A 20,050-nucleotide genomic window follows, 5' to 3' on the forward strand; every position below is an offset into this window, starting at 1 on the left:
TCAAAAGGGTCGACATTGTTGTTTATGTGTGTGTGACGTCTAAACTGTAACTGGGAGTACAACGATCTGGTACGAGTTCACGAGTAGTAAGTTTAGCTACGGGTTTGACTGCCGTTTCCAGGGCACTTTCACGGGTAAGGTTGTGAAAACACGGGTTACGGGTTGCCTGGAACGCAGCATTTGTCTTCACCATGACAGTGTCCTGTAAATATTGTAGATCAGAGCCATAGAGCTAAGGTGTGTCTCAAATCGCGCACTTCTGTACTTATACTAGCTATTTGAGTACACTCAAAGTGTCTTTCTCTATCACTCTGTTGTAGATATGATATCATAGAACTCCACTAAATGTAGATAGAGTAACATAAAGTATAAAATATATTTTCTTTTTGTTATTTTTTTTTTTGTGTGTCTATTTTGTACTCCATTTACGAAACTGATTACAAAACAAGAGGTGATGTGTGTAGCTGTAGCCTACCTGTTCGGATCAAAATGAACTAACTTTAGTGTTTCACAGAAGGCGCAGGGCGTTCCCATGGCAACGCGACCAGGAAGTTGGACCTCAGAGGAGAGGGGAAGGGACGGTGTATTTTTACTTTTTGGCAAATAACACTAGGTTCTCGTCCAAATTACTTTGTCAAAGTCTCGGAATTTGATAGCCGAAACATTAAGGTAACATCTCCACCGTGAGTCCAGCATGATGTCTACGTCTATGAGAGCCAGTTCAGCACCAAGTTCATCGAGGCCGGAGCCAGTGCTGGACACCAGAGGTGACGTTAGCGTAAAGTCAGGGGGGTGTAGGGAGGTTAAGCAGATGGAAGATAAACAAACAAGACACTAGTTACTCATATTGGCAGTGGCACGGCACACATCACCTCACACTGACAGTAAGTTAGATAGATAACGTTACAGCCATAAGCCTTTGCATCGATAATTACAGTCACACGCTAACTACCGGTATTTCTCAAAGATAAATAACGTCACAAGTCACACTTTCTCCACTCAAACTATCACACGTATAGCTATATCCTCATCACAAATATTACAACAATAGTTGTAAACAATTGATGTTATTTACAACTATTGATGGAAAGTACAATCATAGGAAGATGACGTTTTTGTGTAATTTGAAAGAAAATAGTTTCTTGAGAGAAAATAAACATTAAATCACATTGTTTGAAATGCATGGCACATCATCTTATCACGTACTGCTTTCCAGATTACCCAAACACTCTTCCATCCAGCTGGAATTAAAATATTCCACACAAGACACCTACTGGTTTTGTTTAAGTTTGATTTTTTTTTCTCAGTGGCAGAGCTGAATTTTCAAGTCCCAGCAGAGAGCATGAAGACACAACCTCCTCCTGTCAACAACCACATCATCCCAGATGAACTGCTGGTCAGCCTTACCTCCACTGTCTGCAGCAGGAGCACACTGGGGCACACTGCACACCATCGGCACTGCAAGGTACATTCAACCTCCATTTATATCTTCACAACAGTTCACACTAGTGTTCCTAAGATGACTTTGTATACAGGGATGTGGAATCAGACGGCCGGATGCAGTCTGGCATCACCAGCTCGGACGCAAGAAATACAAGTTCTTTCTGGAGCAGCCAACGTCCCTGACTGGAGCCGGCAGGTCAGCTAGACCAACAAGACATAAGCAACGTTGTTGTTGCAACTATGACGTTTCCCCAAAGATTTCATTTTAACTAAAAAACAGGCTGTAGTGTTTTGATATCTAGTAAACATGACATGGATAAGCTGTGTCAGTAGTCTAAAATCAGGGCAACATTAGATGTCTTTAAAAGTCTGCAGATGACCTAAAATGGCTAGATGTGCATGTTTCTTTCTTTTCTGTTTGGACGGTGTCTATACAGGGATATTTCATTCCTGTGTGATGCTGTGGTAACCCAGAGGAAGACAACACCCCTCCCACCACTGACTGAAAGGAGTGGCATTGGAGACACGCAGGTAAGCTGTCTCGGCTGGCCTGTTTGGATTTTCTTTTGTATGTATTTTCATGTATGGCAAAAATAAGTAGGGCCTTAATTTCCATTTTCAATGTATCATAATTTACCAGATAGAGTTTTTTTTCTTAGCAGGACATGTGGTTTAACACAAAATCAAAAGCAGTAACTACAACATAACAAAATCAAACAGATGTGACAAATAAACCAGATATCCCATACTTTTAGATCAGTATTCCAGTAACTTGAAATTTTGTTTAAAAGTTTGTAGAGAAATTCAAATAGATTTTTCATAATCAGTAGTAGAACGTTTTACGGTTGTCTTACAAATACTGTGATTTACTGTAGTAGTACTGACTTCAAACTCACAATTATTGCCATTCATCTATACATATCTTTTAGAACTTGAGTGTCTCAGAAAGTCTGATCCCAGAAGAATATCACATTGTGAAAAACAAAGGGCTGCGGAGCCTTGAGTTTTTTGAGGAGTGAGTCTGCTTCATTTTGCTCAAATACTTCATGTTAACTGTGCACCCTTATATTATCATTGGATTTAAACATTCCTTTCAACTTCCATGTTGCTTCTCTTCCTCAGTGCGTTCACAGTGCAGCTACAGGATGATGAGCAGAAGCTACGGGTCTTTCCTTCGCTGTGAGTTAAAAAAAAACATGATTTTGTCTAATTTACAGATAAACTTTAGTCTCGTAGCCTTCACTGGGAGATTTTGTTGTCTGTATTAGGAATGATACAGCTTAATAGTAGGAAATACTGTGTACTGTTAGGTCAGGGAAAGTGCTGGTAAGATAAGGGATGTGTGGATGTTCTGAGTGTCCAGGAGGCCCAGTGGCAGACAGGAAGTGGTCCAGTTGATGAGGATGATGGACGACATGCTGGAGAAGGCTGGAGTGGATCAGCAGAGTGAGGAGCTGACAGACCTCTCCCAGGTAGACAGACGCAGGCTGATCTGGCCTCTATGGCTGTGCTGCATTTATGTACAGAGAAAAATACATATTGGTGCAATATCAGGATTTTGGGCTGCTTTTATACAGATTTGGATATTTACATTACATTACATTACATGTCATTTAGCTGACGCTTTTATCCAAAGCGACTTACAATTGCTATATATATATCAGAGGTTGCACACCTCTGGAGCAACTAGGGGTTAAGTGTCTTGCTCAGGGACACACTGGTTGAATCGAACCTGGATCTCCCACACCAAAGGCATGGGTCATATCCACTACACCATCACCACCCACATTTATGTGCATTGCTTCCTGCCTCATCGAAAACACAATGTGCCGAGTGTACTGTTAGAATGTGTTACTTTCGACTGGTAACCACAACATAATTAGAGATGTAAAATGTGTATATGAAAAACAAAAGTGCTTGGAGATTCTTCTTATAGCCATCTAAACCTATTAGAAACAGTGCAATGACATGTCTTACAGATGGAGGGTCTGCTGGAGATGGTGCAGGTTGAGCAGAACATCTACAACATTGTTTTCCATGAACTGATCAGGCAGGTCAGTGTGGGCTGTGCTGAGAGAGGACAGCTGCTTGCCAAACTCAGGTTAGCAACCAATACATTAGGACAGCACCACTTGTTGAAGGAGTATCATGAGTCTTAAAACCAGATAATGGAAATATGGATGTAAATAAGAACTCATAAAATAAAGCACGATTCTGCAACTATATTACCTTTTTTGTTACTGTTACATCAAGTTATTTCTGAAACGTTTTTTGACAGATAGTTTAGAAGAAATTTTACATTTTCAGAAAATATTTTCCAGTAATGATGCAAGGAAGCCTTTTTCCCATCAGCTCTTGTGTGTGTATGTGTCCAGACAGCGCTACCAGTCCTTGCTCGAGCGAATCCCCAGCCGTCTGAAAGCGCTACACACTGAGACAGTGGCGCAGCGGGCTCTGGACCGCCGGCTAACTGAGGAGATCCACCACATCAAGACATCCATCCAGCAGCTCAACATGTACGTAGGTCAGGTCCCAGGCTGCTGGGTCATGATGAATAAAATTATTATGTGCTGTTATGCACTGGAACATGTTCATAGAGTGATTATATCTAAATAGGAAATAATAAATGCAAGAAATGAAAATAATAGCACTCATTACTCATTGTGTGAATATATGAGGAATGTGTGTTTATGGGTGTGCATCCTATTCACAGGGAACTGTCCAGAATCAGAGACCATGATGCCTTTGTTTCCCAGCAGGCGGAGCGCGCTCACCTGCAGCTGGCTGGGGCGCTTGAGCAGACTCACACCAACTCAGAGTCAGTCCCTCGTAGGTCTGAACTGAACTATTGTTCAGTCAGTCAAGGTCACATTTTCGTTAAGTTGATGCATTCCAAAATTCACCAGCGTGAACATTATGAAGCTTATTTATCTGGTCGATATTTCAAGCAAAATGTACTTATGCCTTGATCAAAAACAACAAAAACACTGTAGAAGCAATTACTTATACATGTACTAGCTACCGGGTACTGCTATCAGTGTAACCCTGTTGTAATGTACACAGTAGTGGTTATTGAGTCCTTAATTATTACTTTTTTAAAAAGTTATAAAAGAGACTCAAATTATAGATACGAGGGAGAAAAAAACTGATTAAGGCACATTTTATTCTGAGATGGAGCAGCAGCAGCAGCATTTCAGTAAGCACGCAGTGCAAAAGTACCAAATGTGACCAGGTGTTCCCTTTTCAAATGGTCCATGTGCTCTTCTCAGTGTGGTCCAGGGTTACCATGAGCTGTATGAGCTGCAGAGGGGTCGCCTTGAGGCTCAGCTGCTCCAGATGACTGAGGAGAGAGACTGCTGGAGCCAGCTCACCTTCTGCCTCGCCCTCAAGGTGTGTGAGCCATGATGGAGTTTCTTTCTTTCAATTGGACTCACCTTGTGTGTTAGTTTCATGAGATGGTGCTGGTGTGCTGTTATGCAGAATAAATAATAGAATAACTAACTTTGGCTTGTAGAATCAGAAGTAATGTGAAAGTTATCAACATGGATATATGGATAGTAGTCTTGCATTGCCAGACCCTCCTCCACAACGCTGCGGAGGAGGGTCTGGCTAGTCCACACAGCATTCCGGGAGGGGAGAAAAACGTGCTCTGGTTTATTGGCATTTCTTTAAACCAATCATTATCGTCTTGGGCGGCGCCGGACACAATGACGGTGCCTCTGCAAAATAGCCTCAGGAAGGAACTTGCTTTGGTGGAACGTGTACGTTCAAAAGTTGTTTTAGACATGCAACAGGAAACTCAGATTGGACAGATAGTCTAGCTAGCTGTCTTGATTTACCCTGCAGAGATCTGAGGAGCAGTTAATCCTCATAATCAAATTTAGAATGCCAACACAAAGAAAGCGGAAGGTGAGGTGTCGTCCATATAGATACAGTCTATGATATAGACTATATGGATAGATATGGCTCACTTTGCTGCTCACTATGATTTATGGGTTGTAAGGATCAGATTTTTGTGTGATTGTCAGGTGATCAGTGTGAAGAAGCTGCAGCTGATCAGTCGGCTGCATATCATCGAGCAGAGCTGGTTCAAGACAGCTGAGCACTGCAGCCTTTACCTCACTCTGAAGGTAACAATTCAGTTCCTATTCTGAAACACTTTTTGTATTGCTCATGGCAAAAACACCGAACGCCCCAGATGACTCTTTGGAAATATCCCTGGTGGTTCAATTACACTCTGACTATGACAGTGACCATCCTGCTGCAGGACACAGAGGACCTGAATATCATCGTGGAGCTTAGTGACTACTGGAAAGAGCAGCTGACTGCTTTCATGTCCCAGCTGAAGAAGACTGAGCATGCTCAGTGTGAACAGATCAGTGCAATCCAGCAAGGCATCGCCAAGTGGCTCGCCTTCTGCACCACACAGAACAAGTAAGGACAAGCGAAGACAAAGTACCATCAGTTATAGAAAAAAGGATTTTCTGGAAAATTGTCAAAAAAAATAATTGAGATTTTACACCCAGTATAGTGTCGATAATTAGCATAGTCATTGGGAGCAATTTATTGAAGAGGAGATTGATCAGTGTGTGTATTTTGCCAAATGCTCTTACTCTCTTTTAAGGTGTCCTAACCCAAAATATGAGAAAGCTTCATTGGAAAACATTCACGCTGATTTGAAGCAGTGGTCAAATGTAAGACAGTAAATTTACTTCCTCTGTCTATGTTTTTTCTCACTGTGGTCATTGATGTTATCTATCTGATGTATTGAACACTTGATGTTTACACAGTCTTTCAACTAGGACAAACTAGTATGCTGTTTTAAGCATGTCTAAGGTATTTTTCTGTCTCATAAGGTAGTGGCCATTTTGGCATCCTTCTTTTAGATTATATTCCAAATATCTAGTGGATATGTTAAAATCAGTTTCATACGGTATGTCTAGTCAACAGCAAATTTTCTTTTGTTGTCCTAAAGTCCTCATCTGTCTTCCTTTACTCTGCAGACATTGGCCCTCCTGTGTGACCGCTACCAAGGTGAGAAGCTGCTCTTCTGCCAGCAGACACTGAACGAGCTTGGCCGTGTCCAGGAAAGATGGCTGAATATGAGCCTTGAGCTGTTCAGAAGACACCCTTTTCCTGATGGGGAACCCCGTGAAGGCCAACAGGCCCTAAGAGCACTGGACAGGGTCCTATCTGATCTCCTCAAACAGCTGGACACCCAGATCACTGGAGAGAATGGTGAGGGCCGATAAGAGACAACATTTTGAATATTTTAAATGAGCTACAAACTGTGATGTTGAGGCCTACAGACAGGTAAGTGAAGTATACACTTTTACCTGGCACTGCTTTAGTTTTTGCTTGACTGTTGACCAAATGGATATCTGTAAACGAACAGAACTGCTGAAAGCTGTAAAATCAGGACCTTGGTGAGTGTCACGGTGTGTGTTCCTGACACACACACACACACACACACACACACACACACAAGCACAAGCTATAGTCACAGAATCCTCCTATATCTGTCTTTAGTATTTTTCCTAATGTTTTACAGTTTTTATCGATTGTTTACACACTGTAAGTAAATGCTTAGACAAAACCATCAAAACCTTAACTTTTGTAACCATCAACAACAACAAAGGCAAAAGTACAAACGACTTTTCTGCTTTGCAATTCCGCAACACACTTCTTGCAAACGCTACACAATGTTTCTTACATTAGACACTTTGTTCAAGAATGAAAACTCTTGCAATCATTGGGAAAATACTTCTATTCAAAATGCAAAACACTATCTGAAATTGGCAACACACCCAAACATATGAAAACCTTAACCCTACAGTAAGTGAACACAAACCACTTTGAACCTCTGCAATTTAAATAGACCTCAGGTGAACTCACTTCTTTTGTGATACGGCGCGCAAGGCGATATTTCCCCCGTTGCCTAACCAGGGTAGCCTGGGAAAACCCTGACGAACTTCCGGCAAATTTGAGATTTGCTCTGCAAGTCAGTCTGGCCAAGAGCCCATTCAAGCCCATTTCCAATTTTTCCAAATCGAGGCACCAATCACAACCGTTGAGGCAGGCTTTACACGATGACGATAGCGCATCAACGGCAAGCAGCTTTTTGTTTACATTGAACATGACGGCCTCCGAAGCTTAGGAACCCGTTGATGCCGTTGTCGCTGCTACGTCACCCGGATCGTTGGTCTGATTGGTTGAAGGACTATCCAATTGCGCCCAGAGGCATTTGAGCGGCGTCCGTTGGTGACGCCCCCTTTGAAATGGGCTGTGAATGAAGCTTGCCCAGATCCACTCTCAGTTACAACTGAGAAGGGTCTGGTGTCAACCAGGCTATAACCAGGGATGATATTGCTGTGATTTGAATGCGGTGATGTGGCCAGACCCTAACGTAAGGCAGGATCTATAAACCATCCACCTCATCCGTTACAAAACAGTTTTTAGTTTATCATTGCGCTGTAATCTACTGCAATTATTTTATTGTTTTTTTGTTTGTTTATAGTAACATATTGTATGGATTATTTACTGTAATTCTACTTTGTGTTTTTTGTTGTAAAAACCTGCAATGGGAAAAAATTAACTATTTATTTTTTTCTGAAGCCTTTCTATTTTTGCGTTTATTGAAATGTAAGTAGCTGTTCTGTACTAGAACAGTCTTTTACACAAGCCTGTATGAGAAAATAGGTATACAAAGTACTAAAGAGAGCAGTGTTTTGTATAATGTACATCAGTGTGTTGTTGCTGCTTTGAAAGAGTGATTCAAATGGTGCATGTGTATCTTATTTTGTTTTTGATAAAGGACTGTTACGTTTTGATTGCAGAGTTTCATTTTGACATAGAAGTGAGACATTTATCTCCAAGTGTTGTGTCTTATTTGGCTTGTATGAAGAGTTTTGACACAATGAGCCACATTTCGCAAGTGTGTAAGCAATCGGCAAAAGCTGTAATGGGTCTCATTATAATCCTTAAGATATGGACTTAAGTGTTGAAACTGATTTTGAGCCATGCTGTTTCAGGGATCCACGGAGAGATCATGTCACTGCTCGGGTTGATGGAGTCCCGAGTTTCCAAGCTTGGTGCGGTGATTGGACGGCCAGAGATGATGTCTATCTCTGATTGGCTGAAGCTGGAGAAGGCACTGCGCAATTGGCAGAGTTTGGCTGAAAAAGCCTTTCAGAACGTCTCCAGCACACAGACAGAGAACGAAAAGGACAAAAACAAGCTTGACATATAGTAAGTTGGGCTAAACTATTGGATTTAATGAAAAGGCAGAGGCCTAATTTATCAGCATTCTGTAGATAAGTTTGTAAATATACTCCTAGGATGAAACATTTTGAATGTTCTTCAGTGCAAGAAATTTGGTATTCTATATGTTTGTGAATCAAACACTTGTGATCTGTGATCTATTATGACACAAAATTAAGACTACATGTGTTTTAATTCACAAATTTAAATTCCCGTTTATGTTGTGTGTGTTTGTTTGTTCAACCAGTACAGACACAGAAAAGGTGTTAAACAATGTGCAGCAGTTCATAACCAGCCTGTCCAACTTCACTGATGGTGAGAAGCAAAGACTTAGTGAGGAGGTCAGTACCAACCAGGTTTAGTCAACACACATTTTGAAAATGTTTCAAAACTACAATGTCACTTAAGTGCATTTCTATCAAGTGTTTTGGAGCAAATACATCAGCTCTATGAATGTGATGCTCCGATATTGCACAGATAATACATCCAAATGAAAAAACCCTTTTAAGATGTTGTGTCTTAGCTACTCGTATATGTGCCCAAAACTAACCACATTTACTACATTATATATTTAATGAATGTGTTTGTTTGCTTTAATGTTACATAGTGCTTCGCTTGAGTTTTTGTGTTTCCTCTCCGCCCAGGTCAGTTCTATTCACATGGCTCAGACCCGCTGGATGTTGGATCTGTTGCTCCTCATGGTACCTGACCATAGCGAGGACCACAACCAAGAACAGGAACACCACTACATTACAAACATCTCACTACAGACACTGGATGAGGATGCCAAGATGCTGGCTGAGAAACTGAACTTTTTTTCCACATACATCAGCAGGTACTAGAAGTTTTTACCCGTTTTTACAATTTGCTGTTAGGCAGATGCTGTTAACCAGAGATTAGTGCATGGTACAATAAGTAAACACTGTTGTCTTACAGTATTGAACTGAATTTTACTACAGAGGGCAGTGATAACCTCTTTATGTTATACATACTAACTAACAACACAGAAATGAAATGATGGCTAAAGTATGTTTAGTAACTTTAAGGTTGAATGGATCAGCAGAGGGGGATTTTCTTCAGGATTTTCTCATCAGGAAATGTTTTTTGTGACTCCAGCTCTTGCAAACTGATTCTGGAGGAGCAGATACTGCAGAATTCACATGACGTTGAGGCTGAAAATGAGATGAATGAGTGCAAAAAGCTACAGGTAAACAAAGTTCTGATGCAGAATTAAATAAATAGCATAGAACGGATAGTATCAAACCTAATTTCCATTTTGAGACCGAACAGCAGCTCTGTTTTACTACTCGTGTGCTTAAACAATACAAACCTCCGGAGGCATACTGCAGTTACAGACTAGGGTAAGATAAGCTAAGCAAACCTACATGAGTACTGTGGTGTGTGTTGTTGTTATGTCTGTCCTCAGAGGGAGTGCATTGATTGGGCGGAGACCTGTATAATCCTGCGCTCAGGATTGGGAGGCAGCCCTGTGGAGCTGCCCATCCGACAGACTGACCCCGCCTCCAGCAGTGATGTCCCTGTCTCTTCAGCAGACAGCATGGTGAGGAGTCGACTGAGACATTTTTGATTAGTGTGGCCCTGACTACAGTATAAAAAACTAAAAGAGTGTTGTTATTGTTGTTGTCCAGCAGGGGGAGCTAACAGTTTGTGAAAGCCCAGTGGTGAAGCTGATTAGCTATGATGGAAACATTACACAAAGAAAGCTGGGAGAGAAGAGTGTCCACCTGAATGGGGTCAGACAATGAAATTACACACTTTTTCTGTGTTAGTGGCATGCCTTTAACTGTATCAGGGGTGTGATTCTTCCGGATAATTCCGGAAATCCGGCTTTTCTGACCTGAAAATTAAGCTCTTTTTTTTTTTTTTTTGGGGGGGGTGTCGCAAGGCACAGGTCGGGGGTATTGGTAAACATACTCTGACTCATGTCTTCATGTCACTCCGCAAGTGGTCCATTAATTTGTCACGATGTAACTTCATTCAAAGCAGAGCTTCACCAAAGAGCCTGCAATCGTTGCGGAAGGTTATTTGAATAAGAATTTTGGACGTGTGGGGGCGAACTATCTTCTTAGCTGAAGCCGACAACGGGACAATATTGTTGCATGTTGGCAATGCAAGCTGAAGCGATGTAGCAGATGACGTTGAGAAGTTGCAGTGAGGAATATTTTAGGAGCACCATTTTCGGCAGTGCAGAAAGGTAGTGGCCCACACTAACTTAGTGTTGAGCCGGGAAACATGGCTAAAAGAGCTCTACAGCGAAAAGATGTGCTGGGCGAGCCGTCAGTCGGTCGAAGCTAACAGAAGCTAGCTGGCGTAAGCTGACAGCTGACCAACGCTACCAAGTGATCGGCGGAGACAGGGAGTACATGTATTTGAAAGAGTCCGGCAGTTGTGGTAGACGAAGTCGGGATATTGGATGGAGAGTCCACTGAAGTCCACTGCGGTCTGAAGGGCTAATCCTCGCTAGATCACTAGCTAGTCGGGAGGTTGACAGCTAACGTTAGCCAGCTGAAGCAACACCTAATCTTAAACTTAGTGTAGCTACTTAATTTCCTACGACCCGATCAGAGGTTACTTAAATTGAGACGTTCAGTCAAAATCAATCATGTCACCTTCAAACGGGATCTCTGTTTGCAGGGTTCAGGCTGTACCCTCCCGGTGATCATGCTGCTCTGGGGGACCGGCTGTACAGTGAGAAGCCGCTGCTGACCGGCGCAGAGCTCTGCCGGAACTCCGACTGCTGTCTGTCCGCGCGGCCGTCTGACGGCATCAGTATTAAATTGAGACAGTTTCATTAGCGGTTAAAAACATCTCGCGTTAAATAGTAGTCTAATTCGGTACAGTTGGTTTTAACGCCTGATGCAAAGTGTAGGCCTATTAGGAGTACACATGAAAACCCTGAACAAGCAGCGTCGCTCTGCTCTGTCTTTCTGCTGTGCCCCATTCACGTAGTAGTTTTACACTATGTAGATTAAACTCTGCAATTAATCCGCGGTATGTATGTATGAACTGTGGTGGTCCGTTACACTCAAGGCTATATTCAACATCACTGATTAAGTAGCCTAAGTCAATCCAACAAACAACTGGACTTTAGGGTCAAGTGTTGTTGTATCTGGCCCATGTCCTGGATGTGAAAGCCTCCTTACTGGACTACTGAATATAATAATATTCCATTATATTTTGTATTTTGAATTGTTACCTGCCACCAGAATTTTGTGATTTCCTTGCAATAAATATTGACATTTTTACCATAAATTGGTGCCTAAAAATGTATCAGAATGCAGGAATTGAAGTCATTTACCCTCAGAATTTCCTGGGGGACCCCCAGACCCCCTCCCCCACCTGCTTTGTGTGTTCCCGCAAAGACAAATTCTGAGCAAGGAAAAACCCTGAAGTATAATCACAGACAGCCATAAAAAACATTTAAATTGCAGAGTTAGAGTTATAACTTAATATGTACAGTGTCAACAGAGAAACACGGACAATTGAACAGACAGTGACAACATACATACTACATACCTACATACTGTAGAGAATGACAGTAACAGCATACAAACGGCATAAATAAAAATTTGTTATAAATGTGTGCTCTTTAAAAAGTAGAAAGCATTGTTTGCCAGTTACATTAAATGTTTAAAAATCCGTAAATGTCCGTGGGTGGGGCTGCATGGGCGTGGTAATGTGGGCTGGTGTGGGTGTGGGTGGGTGTGGGTGTGGGTGTGGTAGTAAGGAGAAGGAAGTTTGTGTGAGGTGGACCTGGTCACCACAGACCCAAATCTTCTCAGCTGTTGCTACTGTCATATGCTGCACTGTCTCTTCATGTGGCACTATTATTTATATTATAACAAGGTAATGCAATGTGTGATCAAGTGATGACTGATTAACAGTAATGTAAATGCTAAATGCCCTAATACCTACATATCATGTAAGACTCAATTTCTCCATTTCTTTGCACAAAACTCTCCAGAAAGTGCCATTTAATGGTTTATTTTTTTTTAAAAATGAGGGGGGGAGGGGGCTGTCGCAGCGTCATGGGTGCGCCGTATATTTTCCTGCTTTTTTGTCCTTTGCCAATCACACCTATGCTGTATATAGAGTTGAATAATCTGCCCATCTGCTCTGTCTGTCAGCCTGAGCTGGTTGTATGCCCAACAACAGAAGAAGCCCAGAAAGCTTTTAGTGATCTGACCACGGTAGGATTGCTGCAGCAGGAACTGCAGTAAGTTAACTTTCTTATCGTTGAGTGGAACGCATGTATTTTTGTAATGCTGTGATAATATATATCAATCACGTCACCTTTTACTTTTTTCTTCCCCTTATGTTCTCCCAAACTGTCAAAAAGGGATGATATTAATGTATATGCAGTTTGTCCATATACTCGCTGGCTATTGGCTCATTTGTGCCACACAGGAATTGTAGTTTCTTTATTGTTTAAAATAACAACTGGGAAGCTTGCATGAGCAGCATTTACCAGTACCACCGTGGCTAAACATCCATGCTTTTGTATTACTTCTCATAATTAGTCAGAAAGACAATTTTACACCTCTCAGACTTGGAGTTTAGTAAGCAAAATCCCATCAGAAGGGCAACAAACAAATAATTATATAAATGTTTCTGTCGAGTTTAGTAACCATCAAGCATTGTAGAAATAAGTTTGTTGAATGTCCACACATCAGCTAGTCTCGCATTGCCAGACCTTCCTCCACAGAGCTGCGGAGGAGGGTCTGGCGAGTCCACACAGCATTCCAGGATGGGAGAAAAACGTGCTCTTGTTTATTGGCATTTCTTTAAACCAATCACAATCGTCTTGGGCAGCGCTAAGTGACGTACGGAGCCTCGGGAAGTAACTTGTTTTGGTAGAACGTGTGTACATTCATATGTTCAAAGGTTGTTTTAGTCACAACAGAAAACTCAGATTGGACAGATAGTCTAGCTAGCTGTCTGGATTTACCCTGCAGAGATCTGAGGAGCAGTTAACCATAGTCCTCATAATTGACCGGTGTTTAAAATGCTAACACAAAGAAAACCCTAGGTAACGGACATCCGGCCTAAATGAGGGACCTCTGGCGGAATTTCCAGCGGCACCGGAGCAATCCCTGAAGTGGAACATCGTGTATATAGACTACACATCAGCCGAGTGTCTGTGGTTGTTCAGAAATGGCCTTTTATTGACTTGTGGATGTGCAAAGGACACCCATGTTAGAGTTCTTGCCATGTGTGTGTCAGGGATTCAGAGCTGCGGGTCCAGAGTACCGAGCAGCGAGCACTGAAGGCTGAGGAAGCCCTGCAGTCAGCGTTGGAGAAGATTCAGGACCTGGAGAGACAACTGCAGGGTCGGTCTAGTCTGGAGCCCAAAAGAAGTGAAGGTACCGACTAAACAAAAAAACTCTAGAAACTTTTAACTGAGACAGAGAGAAAGTAACAGTAAAAGTATTAAAGCTTAATGGTGGTACATGTCTTTGTTTGTGTTTCAGAGAAAAAGAAAACCCCACCACCTTCCCCACCACCAGTAACAACCCCAGCTCCTCCAAAGAAAACCACCACTGAAGCCAAACAAACAAGCAGCACCAAAAAGAGCAAGAAACGGTGATCTGACATGGGATCAGGAGGTGTTACAACTTCTTATGCATGTATGGGACTGTCCAGTTATTTTTAAAATCGCTTCTAGGGTTTTATGTTTCATGTGTTTTTTGTGTTGTTGCACTCCATCACAATCACATCCATAAGGGAAAGGGTATTATGACTTCTGGTGCACATTACCAACACATGTACTGTCTCAAAAGTTTTCAAGATAGTGTAGCACACGGGAAGAAAAAAAAACTAGAATAACCAAGAAGCATCATTCACCAGCACTACCATCCAAGTATAAGATATTTCCAGTATCAGGAGGTTGTCCAATATTCAGACTGCTTGGCTGTTGTATGAGAATGGATGATGTTGCCATTTATATAACGACTTGCTGTGGTTTTGTTCAACCTTGTGATATCGTCTCTCTCAATTAGTTTTTGTTTCCTTCCGAAAAATAAAGTTTCTGCATTACATTTGAAAAAGTTAGACTTCTCTGGACCTTTATTATCAAAACATGGAAATTGTCAAATTGTTACACAAACCCAGTTACCCTACTGTCGATGCTCTCAAACCTTTCAGTGCGAAAGCACATCAATACATTTATTATGAACTCTTATTTTAAATTGTACTTAAATAAACATTTAGTCATTTAGCTTGAAATTTACTTTCTTAAACATGATCAAAATCTCCTGAAACTCTACCATTTCAACAATAATAAGCTTTCATGTCATAACAATCTGTCACATCATTGGCGAGTCTGTATCTGGTTCCCCCTCCGTCGTCCCTCCCTCTCCTTCCACAGAAAGGGGAGGAGGGGGTGGGAGGGATGAGAGATCAGGGTTGACGCCGAGAAGATCTGGAGGGAGTGGAAGGACCAGGGCAGGATGGAGGAGACGGAGGGAAGCCCTGAACCCCTCCCAGGCATCTCTCTCCCCCTCTGCTGCATTTACCTGGAGGAAAAACGGACTGCTGTTGGAAACACGTTTGCTTTACAAATACTGCTGAGAATGCAGAAACGACAGAGGCAGAGGTAAACTTCAGTTGGCAGGCTGAACCAAGGCTATGCAAGGCTGGAAAAACATAGAGAAATGGTTTGAAATGGAAACGGAAACCATGGTGCATTGGGCAGAGTGTCGGAAGGCTTTGGAACAGATATCAGCCACTGGCTTTCTTTGCTGTCAGCTACTGTCTTTTATACTACCACAAGGATTTGCCAAAGTTAGACTTGTTCTAATTGTACACATAGTCTTCCCTCGGTATAATTATATCTATTTTCCAAAGGTTTTAGAAATAATGCTGATAATTAAGTTCCTTAGTTTAATCTTTAGTTAAATGCAATATTTGACAAAAGCATTAATATATAAAACAATACACACAGATTATAAAAAGCTGGTATAGTTACTCACTCTAACCTGGTGTTGTCTCTTGGCCTCGGCCTCTGCAGCCAAACTCTGCTGTAACTCCACAGGAAAACTGAGCTCATCTCTGACAGAAAATCAAACACAAGCCTGGTCAGCAAGGAGATCACAGCACACTAGAAATCTCTACATTCCTCTTTGCTGTTGTACCTGGAAAAATCAAAGCTTTAGAGGAAAACTACTTTGCCCACTCATGCATTTTTTGACAAGCACTGCTACCATGTAGTATATCAGTCTTTTGGGCTGAAAGGTTTCTTTAAAACTCATCCTGACTCTCTTTAGCCATTTAAAGCATCAGCTGTTATTGTATGAGGTTTTGCTGTCAGGCCCTGTGTGAGCTTTTTCCTCCAGCTACTGTTTTGCACAAGTATTCAACAATCAAATGGTATCTTCAGTCTTACATGTCTGCTCTCTCCACCCTGATGCCCCAGCGGCAAGCAACAGAGTCAACAGCTGCTTGTATCTGCTGTCCGATCCTCCTCCTGTGCAGCAGGATGTGGCTGAATGTGTGTTGGGCGAGAATGTCTCTGTCCACTGACTGGACCAGAGTCGGCAGCACTGTAGTCAGACTGGACAGAGCCGTGCTGCACAAAGCCACGTTCTCTATCTGGTAATAACACACTGCACTCAGTTCTGGCCTCACCAAGTCCTTTGTCACCACCTGGGTACAGACGTATAAGAAGTCAGCAGTCTAATGCAATTAAGTCCTTATCATCCTTTGGTTAATTAGTTTTTTTGGGGGGGGTGTATATGTCAGTTGTGTTTTTGTTTATTGTTTCTTACCCTGTGGGGAGGAACCTTCAGCATTTTCAGTCGGATGTCGACCTTGTGACACACGTCAAGGATTGGGAGGTAGAAAAGAAGGCCTAGAGAGAGGAGGGAGAAGGGTTTGATCTAAGGACAGATTTCTAAAATGACATTTTTTATATTATAATTTTCCTATTGTTTGTATGATAGAACATGCAGATGACTAAAACATTTGAACTAATTGTAGGGTGTCCAAAAACTGACACACATCCTCAGAATTGGCAAGTCAACTGTAAAAAATAAAAAATAAAAAGGGTAATTGGTGACAACCTGGTCCTCTAGGTTTTCCACGCAGTAGGTGACCCAGTCTGAAGATCACAGCTCTCTCATGCTCCCTCACTACCTGTCACTCAAAATGACAGACATCAGTTAGTCCATATGAATGGAAGACAATGATGGCTGCAGTTTCCAATTGACATACAACAGAAGAAGGCCAGCTTTTAGGATATTGACATTGTTGTGTTGGCTGTTAACTCTAGTACGCTGAATTAGAAATTAAACAATGGCTATGAGGTGAAAATGCTAACTCTTTAAAATAGCCCATTTTCATTCTAAAAATCCCCAATTTTCACTATTTTTTCCAATTATGTTACTTCTTGTGTAGGTGGAAAATGTGGAAACTATTTTTACCATTGCCAGATTAAACTTGAATGATACAATTTTCACCCTTTATCACCCTTTTACTCCATCACAAACTGCATGTGTCTTAGTTGTTTTTCCTTGACCTAATCATTTGCATAATCTCTGTTGAAGAAATCACATTTCATTTTCGTAAGCAGATTATTGTGCAGTGTTTGGTTTCTGTTAGGTCTGTGGTGTAGTTCGTACTTTGACACAGAACCAGATGGAAAAAGGAAGGAAGAGCAGAACCAGAGCCAAGACGAAGACCATCAGCAGCCACTCAAACACTCCCAGGCTCTTGCGCTTCAGACCTGCAGAGATCCACAGTACTGAGTAAGAAATCTAACCGAGGTACTCAAAATAAATTAAATTAAGAGTAAATTTGCAATTTTCCTAAGAGCTCCCAAGATTTCTGAATTATTTTTTTTGTTACAATTTGTCAAGACCAAAAAAAATGCAGTAATTGCAAATTAATTTAAGCCAATTGAATTTATTTGTGTCATCACATTCTTGAATTAACATTACTATTTATTTCATTATCTGTACTTACTTTTCCAGAACGTATACTTCAAGAAATTCAACATTATGAAAATTTCAGGCCACACATATTTCTTGAGAACAACAAGCTAGGGAAAACTAAACAACCCATAATACAAATGAATGAAAGATTTTGTTAAACTTTCCCCAGCTGCACGTAGAGTACAATGTACCAGGCTTTTCTTCAGGCTTTGACTTACCTTCCTGCTCCGCTGCTTCCAGGAGCCCAGAGTTCTCCTCCTTGACCTCATCCTCTCTCACGCTGTCTATGTCCACCACAGTGGATCTCACCTTCACCTCGTTTGTCTCTGGCTTCTCCTTCTGTAGCCTGTTTTTCCTCACTGATGATACCTCTGGGACCCGGCCTGCCTTCGATGGCCTGTGTCTGTGACTTCTGGGAGGCACAGAGGCTCCGCTCTCCCTCTCCTTCCTGGGCGTCATTCTGGATCTCGGCGGGTTAACATTGGAGGACTTCTCCATACTGTCTGGAGGCTCTGCAGTAAAGATCATAGGAGTGATGGCTGTTGGGATGTTTCTGCTCGATGGGTTGATGGTTTTCTTTTTGGTTGAAAGCAGAGAGGAAGAATAAATTGTGTGACTTTTACGGCTGTGAGTTTCTTCCTCTGGCTGGAGGTCTGTAATGAGTCAGTGGTGCTGCCGTCCACTGTGCATCAGACAGAATACATGGATGGTAAATTAGGCGGACTGTTTGAACGTGGGAGTAGGACAGCAGTGGGAGTGCCACTTACCACCTTCTTTTTTCAAATTATTTCGGGTCAGTGAACTTTTGTCAGCATGATATTCAATATCTGCTATCAAAGCAGCAAACAAACAACAATAAAATGTTAAGCTAATGATGTAAAAAAAAACATGAAGATATGGTAATGATGAGTTCTCATGTAGGCCTACAGATCATCTCTTGATCTACAGGTAAATCTCTCCCTCTTTTTCCCAGATTCAGAATGGCTTTATCAGACATAAAATGAAAACATCCAGGGATTGATGTATGACTTTATTTCGGCAATATTCAATTTAATTTATTAATGCTATTCTTTACTTATTCTTATCCAAAAGCTCAAACAAGGGTAAAGAATTGCAGTAGTATCAAGTTCAATCAAATGATTCCCTTACCTTGATTCCTTTAATTCTGTCACAGAAACGTTTAAATCCTCCCCGTAACAATAATACTACACATCCCCACATTTACTTTTTAAGAGAGAAAAGATGTACAGAAATGTTTCAATCTTTAACTAGAAAATTCAAAGTTCTCACAGTTTTAGTAAGCAGCATGGTAGCACATCTACTAGATATATGTAAGTATACATGGCCTACTAAAATGGCCACTGACATCATTGCTTTGGAAAGTTGTTTGAGGCACGTGCCACTGGATGTCCTGCAGGGAAATGTTTAATTTTATTGCCATTAAATCATTCATAGAACATGCTACTTGAGTGCACGTCATTTAAAATATAAAACATGCACACTAATTGCATTACAACCTTTATACCTCTAAATCTTTGTGTCACTGGGTCCATTATTTTCAGGGAGTCATAGTGTGTCTTTATTGGGAATGTGCAGACTCAGGCCTCTCCTTTCCAAAGAGCTGATGTAGTTTTTTTCTCTGTTTTTACAGGAAATGACACACAGTATCCTCCCTAATAGATCCTTAATTAAACTGAAAATCAATTCTAGATGTTCTTCTGATGGAAGTAAGTCTAATTGTGTGCAAAGTGCAAACCCAGAAGATCCAGTTGGTTGGTCAGAGGTCCAGGGCCAAATGTATGATATGAGTAGATATGGCACTTGAATCAAAGTGAATAAATGATAGTGCATCCTGATATCTGGACACCGGATGCTCTGGTAAATCAACCATTACTTTTATTTTCGCTTACAGCCATACATACCACCCTGAACACGCCCGATCTCGGCAAGTACATCTCGGAAGCTAAGCAGGCCGGTCAAGAGCAAACAGCAGAGGGCGCTGCTGCGTCTTCAGTGGTAACTGTTTCGTTTTTTGAATCCCTTTGTAAAGCCTGTATATCAATATTTGAAAATATTGAAATTATAGCTTTATGCGTATCCTCCAGTTCTAACACATATTTGTACTGTATTGATCAGAAAATAAGTCATTGTACACGAGGCTTGAACGAGTTTTGAGCTCGTTTTTTTTAATTCAGTTCAATTGTAGCGAGCTACGTGGAAGGAAAAAGCCAGACACGTTGAAATCTACGGACGTTTAGCTATTTATATTCTACACACACTCGATACACAGAGGTCATCAATCTACTCCAGTGTCTCAGTCATGGTAACCCAACAAATGTAAATAACTTCTGTTATGATTTGACAAATGTCAAATCATAACAGAAGTTATATCTGGA

General features: G+C 41.4%; 2 protein-coding genes across 5 annotated transcripts; one reads left to right on the forward strand and one right to left on the reverse strand.

The window, feature by feature from the left end:
* Window positions 1-504: 504 nt before the first annotated feature.
* On the forward strand, window positions 505-14,738 carry axdnd1 (axonemal dynein light chain domain containing 1). Of its 3 annotated transcripts, none has more exons than XM_031303937.2 (24): window positions 505-767; window positions 1,308-1,465; window positions 1,536-1,639; window positions 1,881-1,974; window positions 2,373-2,458; window positions 2,566-2,622; window positions 2,807-2,915; window positions 3,423-3,544; window positions 3,819-3,959; window positions 4,157-4,276; window positions 4,713-4,833; window positions 5,472-5,573; window positions 5,711-5,877; window positions 6,068-6,137; window positions 6,447-6,681; window positions 8,475-8,691; window positions 8,951-9,044; window positions 9,348-9,538; window positions 9,820-9,910; window positions 10,130-10,264; window positions 10,353-10,457; window positions 12,852-12,940; window positions 13,948-14,087; window positions 14,196-14,738. In XM_031303937.2, the coding sequence occupies exons 1-24, from the start codon at window positions 695-697 to the stop codon at window positions 14,309-14,311; spliced, it is 2,937 nt and encodes a 978-aa protein (XP_031159797.1). In that variant the 5' UTR covers window positions 505-694; the 3' UTR covers window positions 14,312-14,738. The 3 variants fall into 3 exon arrangements, with proteins under 3 accessions (XP_031159797.1, XP_031159799.1, XP_031159800.1); XM_031303939.2 differs by having other exon boundaries at window positions 10,356-10,457; XM_031303940.2 differs by having other exon boundaries at window positions 4,157-4,261.
* Window positions 14,739-14,768: 30 nt separating this feature from the next.
* Window positions 14,769-18,336, reverse strand: nphs2 (NPHS2 stomatin family member, podocin). Of its 2 annotated transcripts, none has more exons than XM_031303945.2 (7): window positions 17,873-18,336; window positions 17,343-17,446; window positions 16,785-16,857; window positions 16,491-16,573; window positions 16,109-16,368; window positions 15,702-15,774; window positions 14,769-15,239 (listed from the first exon to the last, which is right to left on the reverse strand). In XM_031303945.2, the coding sequence occupies exons 1-7, from the start codon at window positions 18,180-18,182 to the stop codon at window positions 15,030-15,032; spliced, it is 1,113 nt and encodes a 370-aa protein (XP_031159805.1). In that variant the 5' UTR covers window positions 18,183-18,336; the 3' UTR covers window positions 14,769-15,029. The 2 variants fall into 2 exon arrangements, with proteins under 2 accessions (XP_031159805.1, XP_031159804.1); XM_031303944.2 differs by having other exon boundaries at window positions 15,696-15,774.
* Between the last annotated feature and the right edge of the window lie 1,714 nt (window positions 18,337-20,050).

This window comes from Sander lucioperca, chromosome 11 (assembly GCF_008315115.2).
Source record: "Sander lucioperca isolate FBNREF2018 chromosome 11, SLUC_FBN_1.2, whole genome shotgun sequence".
Lineage (NCBI taxonomy): Eukaryota > Metazoa > Chordata > Actinopteri > Perciformes > Percidae > Sander > Sander lucioperca.